General features: G+C 44.6%; 2 protein-coding genes across 2 annotated transcripts in view; one reads left to right on the forward strand and one right to left on the reverse strand.

Annotated features, from left to right (window-relative positions):
• Positions 1 to 11686, reverse strand: part of vamp4 (vesicle associated membrane protein 4) — a 43020-nt gene extending 31334 nt beyond the window's left edge. The window contains exons 1-4 of the mRNA XM_033028058.1: positions 11542 to 11686; positions 6486 to 6610; positions 5313 to 5359; positions 707 to 757 (exon numbers count right to left, since the gene is read on the reverse strand). Coding sequence (XP_032883949.1) covers positions 707 to 757; positions 5313 to 5359; positions 6486 to 6551 — 164 coding nt within the window. The 5' untranslated portion in view covers positions 6552 to 6610; positions 11542 to 11686. The remainder of the gene's footprint in view (positions 1 to 706; positions 758 to 5312; positions 5360 to 6485; positions 6611 to 11541) is intronic.
• Positions 11687 to 12598: 912 nt separating this feature from the next.
• The window catches only part of eef1aknmt (eEF1A lysine and N-terminal methyltransferase), a 106067-nt gene continuing 104191 nt past the window's right edge, over positions 12599 to 14474 (forward strand). Inside the window, exon 1 of the mRNA XM_033028066.1 lies at positions 12599 to 12843. Coding sequence (XP_032883957.1) covers positions 12823 to 12843 — 21 coding nt within the window. The 5' untranslated portion in view covers positions 12599 to 12822. The remainder of the gene's footprint in view (positions 12844 to 14474) is intronic.

Consider the following 14474-nt stretch of genomic DNA (forward strand, 5'->3'; position numbering starts at 1 on the left):
ACCATTTAGCCATTATTTCTCATGTTGTACTGCTATATTTGTTTGATTCATATTTTTTTGGTAATTAAGTGGAAACAGCTTCTGAAACTTTGTGACAAAACAAAGCATTTAAAATGTCAGAACAAGCAAAACTGAATCTATATTTCACATTGCTTTCTTGCACATCCCACAGGTCTGGCAACTACGGATATTGTCATAATGTGTGGCCCGAGTCTTCATTCTTGGACTCACCTACGGACTAATTGCTTTTGGTGTTAACTAATATTTAATTACTCATAGTTAGAAAACAATTTGCAATACAAGAAGATTTTTTGAAGGTTACCCAATGGAGCTGCTGGTGGAGCTGCTGCCTCGCAGCGCAAGAGACCCGGGCTCGATACTGATCTCGGGTACTGTCCATGTGGAGTTTGCACGCTCTCCCTGTAACCGTGTGGGTTTCCTCCGGGTGCTCCAGTTTCCTCCCACATCCCAAAGACATGTGGGTTTGTAGGGAATCATTGCCCTGTGTAAATTGACCCAAATGTGTAGGGATTTGATGCAAAAGTGGGCTAACGTAGAATTAATGTGAACAAGTGATTGATGGTTACCAAGGACTTAAGTGGGCCAAAGGGTCTGTTTCCATGCTGTACCTTTCAAGTAATCAAAATAAATTAAAAAAAAGTAGTTCAAAGGAAAATTAACATTGGAATTAGTCTAAAGCACATACTGTTTGATCTTGTCATTCTTTGGTCCAAACTTAGGTCCAGTAGGGCCCCTCCTGTAAAAACAAAACAAAATCAGAAAAGTTGAATCATAATGCGACAATGTTACTTGACATGTTATCCCATCTTATTCTCTACAGTCACAATCTTTATTGGGGGACAATAGAATGCAACCGATTGATCTCAAACACACTGATGGAATTGTAATGCACAGAATAAACTACCAAACTGGTGCAGCCTCAGAAACTGAATGCTGTTGCTCACAGGAGATGGTTAAATAGTTTTAGCTACAATATAAATATAAAGTTTTGTAAACTAAGTTTCTAATTTGGATTGGCGGGGAAAATAAAGACAGCATGGGAAAAAGCATGAAAACATAAATAAAGCAGAGGAGAAGCACTTAGCCTGGCATCCATCACCAGTCATAAAATGTGTTAGAAGATCTAATAAACCCCAATTCACAGGCTATAGACATTGTTTAGTTTCGCAAATACTCGGATATTCTTTAAATATGACACGTTTCTGCTCCAATCACTTTCTAGTGTTGAGTTCCAGAATATCTACAACCCCACTCACTTCTTCAAAAATATATCCAGAGGTCACTGCAAGCGCGCCCTTGCATACTTTCGTTAACTGTGAGAAAGCCATGCCCAATTCCAGGCACGCCACCAGTTTCCTGGCAACTGGTGGTCCGGCACCTCCTTTAATCCGGGCAAAATTACAAGAGCACACTTGAACCCCCCCCCCCCCGGTAGTCCCCCCCAAAATGCGATGCCCAAGCCAGGTGAGGCGGCCAATCTCAAGCTTAGAGGGACTTGCGCGGCCGATTGGCATGTCGAATTTGCCCCCAGTGGCCTGGGCTCTGGAACTCGGCCTGGCCGGAGCCGGCACATCTGTTCTCATTGCCAACTTTGCGGGCCGGTATCTTGCCTCCCCTTCAGGCCGTGACATTTGTTGCTCTGGCAAAACAGATAATACGGCCTGGCTCTGGAACCAGGGTTGTCTTAAACCGATGGTGGACCTGTACTCACAAAAAGCAAGAACTTAGTACAACTTTGATTACATTCCATTGCTTCTGGTTTCTCTGCATAGAAAATAGGTACTTGCTGTTCATGCTATCTAAATAATTTGTATACAACTCAATTAAGTCCCTCACCTGTCCCTTTCCACCATATCCCTCCCTCTGGTTTTACATTTACCCCGTATTTCCCGGCAAAGAAGACACACCCCATTTTGAGTCGCTAAATTTAAAACAAACATTCGCCGTGGTGACGGCCATTTGCATTGCGTATTGTGTTCATATAAAACAAAGATATTGTATATACTTGGTAATAAAAAAATACAGCGTTCGGAATAAAATAACATTTTATTACGCACAAAAGAAAGATTACAAAAACGAAAAACATTCTAATCTTCAAATCCGAAAAATTCACAACTATCATCCGAACCTTCAAAGTATAACAATTCATCAGGGTCATCACTGCTGTTTGAAATATCACTATCATCAGTCTTTCCAGGTGCGGCAGAGGTTCACCTGCACCTCCTCTAACCTCATCTATTGCATCCGCTACTCTAGGTGTCAGCTGCTCTACATCGGTGAGACCAAGCGTAGGCTCGGCGATCGCTTCGCCCAACAGCTCCGCTCGGTTCGCAATAACCAACCTGATCTCCCGGTGGTTCAGCACTTTAACACCATCTCCAATTCCGAATCTGACCTTTCAGTCCTGGGCCTCTTCCATGGCCAGAGTGAGGCCCACCGTAAATTGGAGGAGTAGCACCTCATATTTCACTTGGGCAGTTTACACCCCAGCGATATGAACACTGACTTCATTAATTTCAGGTAGTTCTTGCTTTCTCCTCCCCTTCCCAGCTCTCCCTCAGCCCACTGTCCCCGCTTCTTCCTTTCTTCTTCCTGCCCCCCCAAACCCTCACATCAGCCTGAAGAAGGGTCTCGACCCGAAATGTTGCCTATTTCCTTCGTTCCACAGATGCTGCCTCACCCGCTGAGTTTCTCCAGCATTTTGGTCTATCATCAAATAGAATGTCGTCTTCTGAGCCATCTAACGCATTACTGATGCCACATTTTAAAAAAAAGTTTTGTCAACAATTTCAGTCTTAACACAGTTCCACGATTTTAAAACCTACTCGCACACCTGAGCAATGGTTGGCCTTTTCAAACTACCTGTTGGTGTTCGATCATGGTCTGTGCTCCTTATCCACTGATTCCATTCCTCTTTCATAAACGATTTAAAGGGTTTGTTGATGGATACGTCCAAAGGCTGAAGTTGGCAAGTTAATCCACCCAATTGCAATTTGTAGCCAATGGTGTAAGAACCTCTTTTTTTTTTGCAGACGCCATAATATGGGCAGTGTTAAACAATTTACAGTTAAACAATTTAAACACAATTTACAGAGCTCCTCCTTAGACCAGGTGTTTGAATTGGCGAAAATCAATCGCGTGCCTGTTGTCCCAAGCATGTTGTTGCTTCTCGTTAAAACAAATTATTGGATTGCCGTATAGTATCGAAATGCTTCCTATAGGCCTATGAACAACCTAACCTTCGGCCTCCAAGACGCAGGTAATTTTTTAGGCCTTATTTTAGGGTAAAAAATAGCATCTTCGACGCCGGGAAATACGGTAACTCCTCCTCATCTCCCCTTATTTAATTGAAATAATTGAAATAATTTAATTGCCACACAACCAAGGTCGGTGGTATTTGGGTTGCCAGCAGCGGTACAATAATAAAGAACACAACCACAATAAAAATTTTACACAAACATCCACCACAGCATTCATCACTGTGGTGGAAGGCACAGAGCTTGGCCAGTCCTCCTCCATTTCCCCCCATGGTCGGGACCACCACCCTCCACAGCCGTTGCTGCGGGCGTCCAGATGGTAAGGGACAAAGTCAAAGTCAAGGCGAGTCCAGGATCGGCTCTTCCCAACCAGAGACCGCGGCTTCAGGCTGGTGTAGGCCGCAGGCCGGCGGTCAAAGTTTTAAAGTACCTGCCGTGCCGCAGTCGGAAGCACCGCAGTCTGCAGGGCCGGCGGTCGAAGCTCCCCTCCAGGGGTGATGATAAGTCCATGCCCGCCCCGCGGGGGAAGACGGCCGCGGGCCGGCAGTGAAAGCTTCTTCTTCCCCCCAGGTCCTCCACGAGGGATCCCGGGCTGTAGACGCCGCACCTGCTGGAGTTCTGCAGACCGCTGCTTCAGGCTGCCGGCTGCCGCGGGCCAGCGTAACGGAGCGCTCCCCTCCAGCCTATCTGACATCCTTTTGTCTCTTCACCTTTTATTCCACCGGTCAACCCCCCCCTTGCCCCTCACCTTTATCCACCTATCACTTGCAAGGCTGTCCCACCCCCACCTCTCTTTTCCAGATTTCAAACCCCTACCATAATGTGCGAAGAAGGGTCCCGACCAGGAACATCGACAGTCCATGCCCTCCACCGATGCTTCCTAACCTGCTGTGTTCCTCCAGCAAAGCGTGTTTTGTTACAAATAATATTGGTGTGGTTGGATTCTAATCATAAGTAAATTGTAAGTAAATAGGCATCGATGGGGCAGACAGTCAAAACATTTTTCCCCAGGGTGGAACTATCCAAGACAAGAGGGCAAAGCTATAAGGTGAGAGGGGGAAAGTTTAACGGAGATGTACAGGGCAATTGTTTTTTTTACATAGAGAGTGGTGGGGGCTTGGAATGTATGGCCCTGGGTGGTGGTGGAGCATATACGATTGTGGCATTTGAGAGGCTTATAGATAGGTACATATTTTTCTTCTGGATCTCTGTGGTACAATGATGTTAACAAAAGTTCCATGTCATCACAAAGATAACAAGATGACCCAGTGCACCTAGTTCTGTCCTCAAATGCTTTTGAAAATGGCTAATTTCACAGGAAAATAAAGTAACACTTTACAAAAAAAATTGACTTTAAACAGTTTCACCCCCCACCACCATCTTCACATCCTTATGGCATCTTTGCTATGAAAATAGCAGGATATCAAACATTTCCAACAGGAACCGTTCATGGCTCGGATGCAGGCTAATGGATGAGATGATGGTACAACCAAAGCGGACGGTTGAGACAATCAAACTACTACATGTTTGATTTTTTATTTGAACGTCAGGAAGGTTCATATTTGTTAATTTGCAAAAATATTATGGACATTTGTACAACCTACTTGGTAATTGTCAGAATGAAATTTGTCAAAAATGATCTCATATTAATTCATGATTTGGCTCAAGCTTCAGTATGGTGATCTCTGAAAATAAGCTGCTTTGACGGACTGCGCAAAAACATCAATGTTAAGAGTTAGACACAAAATGCTGGAGTAACTTCAGCATGACAGGCAGCATGTCTGGAGAAAAGAAATGGGTGATGTTTCAGGTCGAGAACTTTCTTCAGACTAAAGGGTCTGAAAGAAGGTCTCGACCCGAAACGTCACCCATTCCTTCTCTCCAGAAATGCTAACTGTCCCATTGAGCTACTCCAGCATTTTGTGTCCATCTTCGGTGTAAACCAGCATCTGCAGTTCCTTCCGACATAATGTTAAGAGTTAACTGGACCATAGAATTCAAAACCACAACCGTAAAGTAAAAGTAAAAACTCACAGAAAAAAATCCTCTTCTTCGTCAGAGTCATCTTCCAATAAGTTCCGCTGAAAAATAGATGAGAGATGTTTATCATAAGCGGCAGGTACTGAAAATCCTCAGGAGGTTAATTTTGCAAACCACACCATCACATGTGTTAAACTCTGTCTTTATGGTAGATTGAAGATCTATAGTAACATGTGGCTAGTCAATTTATTTGTGCTATATTGTCTCTTTCACATGGTTGTATTGTAGAAATCATAGATAATCATACTAAACCCAGCTTGACTATAGATAATCACATTATTACTTCATTTCAATGACGGTCTTCAGTTTACTAAATAGATTGAGATTCATTAAAATAATGGTCCAGCATTTGCTGAAAAAGGACCATAAAGTGTGAAGAAGGGTCCTGAACCGAAAAGTCACCTGTCCATGTTCTCCAGGGATGCTGCGTGACCCACTGTGTTACTCCAGCACTTTGTCTTGTTTATCATAAAGTGCCCTCTGCTGTTGGACTTAATGGTACCAAATTTGGGGATTAAAATACCGAAAACCTCCCATGAATTTAATTGAAAAACCAACCGTGCTTTTAGTAATTAATAGAGTATAAATTTAACAGAAATGATGGCAAACCTTTGATAAGCACGTTGGCAGCTGGGATCTTAAACAAAAACCACATTGATCTCTCTTTCAAAGTAGCTTCAACTTCTGCAGAATTCTGCAAGATTTCTTTTATACCTTATACTTTAGAGATACAGTGCAAAAACAGGCACTATCACCCACCGAGTTTGCGCCGACCAGTGATTACCTCGTACACACACGAGAGACAATTTACAATTTTACCAAAGCCAATTAACCTTCAAACCTGTACATCTTTAGTGTATGGGAGGAAACCGGAGTACCCGGAGAAAACCAACGTGGTCACGGGGAGAACGTACAAACTCCATACAGACACCACCCGTAGTCAGGTTCGAATCCAGGTCTCTGGCGCTGTAACTCTACCGCTGCACCACTGTGCTGCCCCATTTTGAAATGCTAAGCCCAAAATGCTTGCATCTATTGGCTCTTTCAAAATTCAAATTCCTTTTAGTGGTTGGTGGAATACAAACCAATCACATTCACAATTCTTCAGTGGTTCATTGTTAATGGTGTTTAATCTGTGTAAAGCCAGCATTACAGAGATTTACTTACCCTTTCACTTCTGATAGAACCTGTCACATCATCGTCATCCAAATGCCGTTTAAATTTGGGTGGCATCGTTACTGTCGGGTGGAATGTAGCCTTTCCTCCAGACTGAAGAGCAACAAATGATCAACCTAGAACAAATTAAAGTGCATTATTATTGCACTTATTCGGAAAAGGACGAAGTAGTCCTCAGGCCTGCTACATCATTCTATTAGATCAGTGGTTCCCAACCTTTTTTTAGTTCATGGCCCCCTTGGGTTCTTTAATTTTTCTGTGGCCCCCTTCATTCAACCTGTGGCCCCCTAAATCCCCAAATTTTTCTGTGGCCCCCCTGAAATTTGCCATGGCCCCAGGTTGGGAATCACTGTATTAGATCATGGCAGAAATGTATCTCAACTTGGAGAAAAAAAGGAACAGCAGATGCTGGTTTACCAAGGAAAGACACAAAATGCGGAGAGACACATAAGGGGAGAGATAGATGAAAGGTCAAGCAGGGCGCAGGGGAGGGGGAGGTTGTATCTCACCTTATTTACTTGCCTTTTACTCGATATACTTACTTATTCTAAAATCTATTACTTTCAATTCTGAAAGATTAATTTGGCTTAAGCATCCAGGGCCTTTTCTTGGGAGAGAATTGCATATATCTACCATTCCCTTTGCGATAAGGTGTTTCCCTGATTTTGCTTATGTATGACCTACAATTAAAATCTAATTGTAAAATTACCCCTTTCAATATTTCTTCACACTTTGGAATAAATTTTGAATCATTTCAACATTTAAATAGGCCGATCAGATCAACCATATGCCTTATGGAATATAAACCAAACTATACAACATATCCTAATAATTTTGTGCTTAGGTGTCATTCTAGGAAATCTGCAAATCATCCTATCTAAGACCGAAAGGAGTGTCCCACAGAGTGCTACAGATGCCATGCCAAGAACTGAACACCAAACACAACTCCGATGTGGCCCGGAGTTAGATTTAGCTCTTAGGGCTAAAGGAATCAAGGGATGTGGGGAAAAAGCTAGAACAGGGTACTAATTTTAGATGATCAGGCATGATCATATTGAATGGCGGTGCTGGCTCGAAGGGCCGGAAGGCCTACTCCTGCACCTATTTTTCTATGTTTTCTATGTTTCTATGTACAGGCGATTGCCATCATTTCATTAATAATGTCTGCTGAACAATTATTGTGAAACAAGTAAACTGGTCCCTGGAAAAAAATAGTGCAACAAAAAAGTGAAAGTTTCACAAATCTACACTTTTGAGACCCAACTTTTGTGTGCAGGTTCAAAAATCATAGGAGCCGAATTAGGCCATTTGGCCCATCAAGTCGACTCTGTCATTCAATCATGGCTGATTTATATTTCCCTCTCAACCCTATTCTCCTGACTTCTCCCCATACCCGACAACCTTAATAATCAAAATTCTGTCCTTCTCCACTTTCAAAATGCCCAATTACGGCCTCCCCAGCCATCCGTGGCAATAAATTCCAGATTCACCACCGCCGACCAGAAATTCCTCCGCATCTCCTTTCTAAAGGTACGTCCTTTTATTCAGACGCTGTATCCTCTGGTCCTAGATACTCCCACTAGTGGAAACATCCTCTCCACAGCCACACTATCCATGCCTTTCACTATTTGGTAAGTTTCAATGAGGTCCCCTCCCCTCATCCTTCTTAACTCCAGCGCAATGCCATCAATAGTTCATCACATGTTAACCCAATCATCCCCAGGATCATTCTTTTAAATCTCCCCTGGACCCTCTCCAACACCAGCACATACATCCTTCCTCAGAAACGGGGACTAAAATCTACTCACTATACTCCAAATGCTGTCGGACCAGTGCCTTATAAAGCATCAGCAGGTTTTATGCAGATAATGTATGGTTCTAATTTAGCATGGTTACAGGTAGCTCTGCAGTACAGGAACAATAATTTAACTAAACTAAAAAGCAAATGGTGCACAATTTACAAGTTCTGTTTTATACAAGTTCAGCAAAACAATACCATTCGTGGTCAGGGACCATTGACGGAGACTGAAACTGAAAATGCACTCTGTTTTCACCAGACGTCCGGCAAACTGAGTGCATTTCCTTCGCAACTGCAGATAAGATTCTGCCTTTCCGGCTGTCATCTCACATCCAATTTAGTGTTAGCTCACTTGAACAACTACCATCCCAACTATCACAATCACTTTCCAGTTCAGTGCACTTCATTCCTTTTGGTCTCTTCTCCTCTATAACCTTCTCCATATCTTGAAATCTGTAAAGTCTTAGAACATTGAACAGAACAGCACAGGAACATGTCCTTCAGCCCACCGTGCCTGTGCCAAACATGATGACAAGAAATGACTAACCTCATCTGCCTGCATGAGATCCACATCCATGCGTCTATCTAAAGCCTTTTAAATGATTGTACGTACTTCCTCTAACAGCCCAGGCAGTGCATTTCACGCACCCACCACTGTAAAAAATAAACCTTTCCCTCATCTCCTTTAAACATTGCCCCTCTTACCTTAAAGCTATGCCCTATTTCCATCCTGTTAGAAAGGTTCAGACTGTCTACCTTATCTATGCTTCTCATAATTTTTATACACTTTTATCAGATCTCCTGTCAACCTCCAGCCTTCCATTAAAAAAAACCCCAAATTTGTTCAACCTCTCCTAATAGCTATTGCCATCTAATGGATCGCCCACTCATGCGATTTTTAGGTGACTGCGGGCGACTGTCATAGTCGTAGCAGGTCGCCGAAAAAATGGCAAAGTTAGACGATTTTTTGGGGGGATTGCCAGCGAATACAACAATGGAATTCACCAGCAACAACCTACGTCACCTGGCGACAACCTACGACATCCTGGCGACAACCTACGACAGCACCTACGACAGTCAAGCTACGCTTATTGGCGTCAATCGCACGGTTGCCACTGTCGCCGAAAATGTTTCAACATGTTGAAATTCCAGCGGCGACCAGAAAGACGCTACGACTCTTTGGGCGACTGAGGAGACTACTCACAACCATACAGGCGACACCCCGGCGACAGCCTAGTCGCCTAAAAAATAGCCTAGGTGGGACAGGCCCATTATCCAGGCAGCATTCTGCCAATTCTGATGAAAAGTAAATAATTTCAAGCATCAACACAGTTTCTTTCTCTTTGATCAGGCTGTTATCAGGCAACTGAACCACCCTACCGCAACTAGAGAGCAATCCTGAACTACTATCTACCTCTTTGGTGACTCTCAACTATCTTTGATCGGACTTTACGGGCATTATCACACACTAAATGTTATTCCCTTATTTTGTATCTGCACACTGTGAATGACTCAACTGTAAAATGCCTGATTAGCACGCAACAAAAACTTGTCACTATACCTCGGTGCACGAGACAATAAACTAAACTGAAGTAGTGGCCTGTCCTACTGATCATTTCCAACATTTTCTGCTTTATGGCCAGCCTGCAGTTACAAAACCTTGAAAAAAACGATGTTATCACTGCAGAGATGCAAAATTTAGCAGCAAGTATACGATAAATTTACCAGAAATTAACACTTCTTTACAGTTATTTACACTTGTTTACAGTTATTGATTTTCGACATTACTTCCAGATACTCTACCATATGTTCACTAAAGTTATGTATACTGAAGAAATAAGGAACTGCTGGAGGAATTCAGTGTGTGTGTAGGAAGGGGAGGGAGAGTGGTGGGGAACGAGGAGGAATTGCTGATGTTCTCCCCACTTACACTTTACTCTACTCCCTTGCCTGCTAGGGGTTGTAAACTTGTTTAAGAAGGAACTGCAGATGCTGGAAAATCGAAGGTAGACAAAAGTGCTGGAGAAACTCAGCAGGTGCAGCAGCATCTATGGAGCGAAGGAAATAGGCAACGTTTCGTACCGAAACACTTCTTCAGACTGATATAGGGTGGAGGGGGGGGGGGAAGAAGAAAGGAGAAAGGAAGAGGAGGAGCCCATGGGCTGATGGAGAGCTGAGAAGGGGAGCAGACAGCAAGGGCAACTAGAAATTGGAGAAGTCAATGTTTATGCCGCTAGGGTGCAAACTGCCCAAGCGGAATATGAGGTGCTGCTCCGCCAATTTCCGGTGGTGCTCACTCTGGCCATGGAGAACCTCTGTCGCACCTGGAACGACTGCTTGGGTCCTTGAATGGAGTCGAGGGGGGAGGTAAAACTTGTTTTCTATGCCTGACATTCTCTATTAGATTGTAAGATATTTCCTTTAATCAAATATAGGGAAGACCGTTACCATTATTTTTGATCACCTCCCTCATTTGTGTTTTCCTGGAGATTAATTGAACCCTGTAAACAATCATGTTTTTAGTTTTAGACATACAGCACGGAAACAGGCCCTTCAGCCCACCTTTGTTTTCCGGGTTGTCTCAGGGCAAGGTAACAGATGAGTGCGGATGCTGGTTTACAAAAAAAGACACAAAGTGCTAGAGTAACTCAGCGGGCCAGGCAGCATCTCTGGGGTGGCGTTTCAGGTCATGACTCTTATTGACTGTGTTGGGGGTGGGGGGGAAAGGTGGACAAGAGGGGCTGGACAAGAAGGCCGAGTGATAGGTGGGTACTGGTTAGGAGGGGGTTGATAGGTAGATGATTGGGCAAAGACCAGAGATGAAAGATGAAAGATTCCTCAGACACCCAAGTCTTTGTAACAGTGCTTTGATTGACATTGAAAAATACAGCATGGAAACAGCCCCAGGTTATGCCACTAGTTCCATGTTATCCCACTTTCTCATCCATCCTCCACACACTAGGGGCAATTTACTGAGGGCCGATTAACGTACAAATCATCACGTCTTTGGGATGTGGGAGGAAGCCGGAGAAACCCCACGCGATCATGGGGAGAACGTGCAAACTCCACACGGACAGCAGCAGCCCAGGTTGGGTCTGTGGCGCTGTGAGGCAGCAGCTGCGCCACTGTCCAGTCCGAGGGCCGCGGTGTAACAATGCGGCCTTCTTCCCCACCTCCTCCTCCTCTCTCGATGGAGACCTCGCCTGAAGGGGAGGCCGGAGCGGCCGGGTGGATGGGCCGGGCGCTTACCTTGTGTCCCGGTCGGTGCTGGCGGCGGCCCCGCGTCCAACGGAACCGAGGACGATGAGCGGCGGCGACAGCAACCAAAGATAATAGAGGAGCTCTGTAATCTTTGACAGCAACCGGGCCGCCTCCTCCTCCCCTTCCTCTCCCTGCTCTCGCGACATCCGCACCCGTCCCCATGGCAACCAAATATACCCGAGGAGCTCCTCTTAGTATCTTTCATGGCAACCGGCAGCCACCGGCCTGGGGAGAGGAGAGGAGAGGAGAGGAGGTGAGGGGAGGGGAGGGGAGGTGAGGGGAGGGGAGGGGAGGGGAGATAAGGTGAGAGGAGAGGAGGTGAGGTGAGGTGAGGGGAGGGGGAGATGAGGAGAGGGGAGATGAGGGGAGAGGAGAGGAGAGGAGGTGAGGGGAGGGGAGGGGAGATGAGGGGAGGGGAGGGGAGATAGGTGAGAGGAGAGGAGGTTGGAGGAGGTGAGGGGAGGGGGAGAGGAGGGGAGGGGAGATGAGGGGGAGAGGAGAGGAGGGGAGTTTCTTCTTCCTTGGCTCTGCTTTTCTTTTCTTCTCTTCGTTTCTTGTCTCTTCTTTCTCCTTTTCTCTTCTTTTCTCTTCCTCTCCTGTTCCCTCTTCTCCTTGGTCTTTCCCTTTCTGGAGCCTCTGTCTTTTCTTGTTCGTTTTCTTTTTCTCTTCTTCTTTTTCTCCTGAGTCCTCCTCCTTTTCCTCGTTCTCGGCCTTGGCTTCTTGATTTATCTTTATATCTCTCTTTTCGTTCAGCTTGGTGTTAGCTTTCCTTCGTTCTCTTTTTCTCTTCTTTTCTCTGCCTTTCTGTTCCCTTCTTACTCGCTTTTCTCCTTTCAGCTGCCTTCCTGCCCTTTTTCCTTTCTCTTTCCTTTCCTTTCTCCTTTCCCTTTTCCTCTTTTTCATTCCGTTTTTACCACTTTTTTTTCCTTTCTTTTTTTCTTTTTCCTTTTTTGTTTCCCCTTTTACTCGGGAAGAATGGGATGGGAGGAGTTGGGAATAGTGAGGAAGGTAGGGGGGAATGGCAAGGGAATGGGGCAATGGGAAAGGAAGGGGAGTAATGGAGAAATAGGGCAACCTATGGTACAGTATCTAAAAATGGAGAGTGTAGGTTTAATTGAAAGGGAAGAGGTTTAAAGGGGATACGAGGGATGAATCTTTCACATGAAGAATAACTAGTATCTGGAATAAGCTGCCAGAGGTGTGGGTGGAGGCAGGAACAGTAACAACAGAGAGAGGCATCGGGCAGGTACCTGATTGAACAAAGCACGGATGGATATGGAATTAAAGCAGGTAAGTGGGATTAGTATAGATGCCTATGCATGATGGTCAGTATAGATTAAATGTGCCAAAGGACCATTTTCCATGTTGTACAACTCTCTGATTCTACTTCAAGAAATGACAATAGATAATAAACAATAGGTGCAGGAGTAGGTCATTCGGCCCTTCGAGCCAGCACCGCCATTCAATGTGATCATGGCTGATCATCCCCAATCAGTACCCCGTTCCTGCCTTCTCCCCATATCCCCTGACACCACTATCTTTAAGAGTCCTATCTAGCTCTCTCTTGAAAGCATCCAGAGAACTGGCCTCCACTGCCCGCTGAGGCAGAGAATTCCACATACTCACAACTCTCTGTGAGAAAAAGTGTTTCCTCGTGTCAACTCTAAATGGCTTACCCCTTATTCTTAAACTGTGGCCCCTGGTTCTGGACTCCCCCAACATCGTTTCCTGCCTCTAGCGTGTCCAAACCCTTAACAATCTTATATGTTTCAATAAGACACCCTCTCATCCTTCTAAACTCCAGAGTGTACAAGCCCAGCCGCTCCATTCTCTCAGCATATGACAGTCCCGCCATCCCGGGAATTAACCTTGTAAACCTACGCTGCACTCCCTCAATAGCAAGATTGTCCTTCCTCAAATTAGGGGACCAAATGGACTGGGTCTTGCAGTCTATTGTATTATGTCATGGTTGAATTGCATCTTACTCCAATATGTACTTTTATACTAAAGAAGGGAGTCGAACCAAAACATCACCCATTCCTTCTCTCCAGAGATGCTGAGTTAGCCTAGCATTTTGTGTCCACCTTGTACTTTTATACTGTTGCCTAACAATTTTAACTTTGACATTTTCATGGTCAGAAAGAATATAAACCTTTGAAAGATGAGAATGGCGGAAAAGTGAAAACTAATTCTAGTGGAGTATTGTCCTCATGAAGTTCTTGTAAGAAAGTCTTGACATAAGCATCATCCTGCTCCAACGGAGAGAAGTTCAAGACATAATGGCAAACTCCCAGTGCAGCCTCTGGTCTGTGTTGGACTTGACTGCCTTGCCGTAGTCAACCTACGCATGTGAAGAGATTGTTTGCTTCGCCATCAGATAACACCAGAAGAGGTTTGATGAGAATAACCAATAGCTAATTATCCACAAAAACAATGCATTCTTGGATTAGAAACCATCACACGTCAAGGTTTGACAGCCAAGGTCCAACAAAAAATACGTGACCTTGGGATAAGATGGTGGGTGGAAAAAGTGCAGGACATTCAGTAACTAACTGAAATCTGAGGAAGGATGTGCTGGCTCTGGAGAGGGTCCAGAGGAGGTTTACAAGAATGATCCCAGGAATGCATGCGTAGGTTATCATATGATGACGGTTTGATAGCACTAGGCCTGTACTCGCTGGAATTTAGAAGAATGAGGGGGGCCTCATTGAAATGTACAGAATAGTGAAATGCTTGGATAGAGTGAATATGGAGCGGATTTTCCACTAGTGGGAGAGTCTAGGACTAGAGGTCATAGCCTCAGAATTAAAGGGCGTTCTTTCAGAAAGGAGATGAGGAGGAATTTCTTTAGTCAGAGGGGGGTGAATCTGGAATTCTTTGCCACAGAAGGCTGTGGAGGCCGTCAATGGATATATTTGAGG

Source organism: Amblyraja radiata, chromosome 10, assembly GCF_010909765.2.
Source record: "Amblyraja radiata isolate CabotCenter1 chromosome 10, sAmbRad1.1.pri, whole genome shotgun sequence".
Classification (NCBI taxonomy): Eukaryota; Metazoa; Chordata; class Chondrichthyes; order Rajiformes; family Rajidae; genus Amblyraja; species Amblyraja radiata.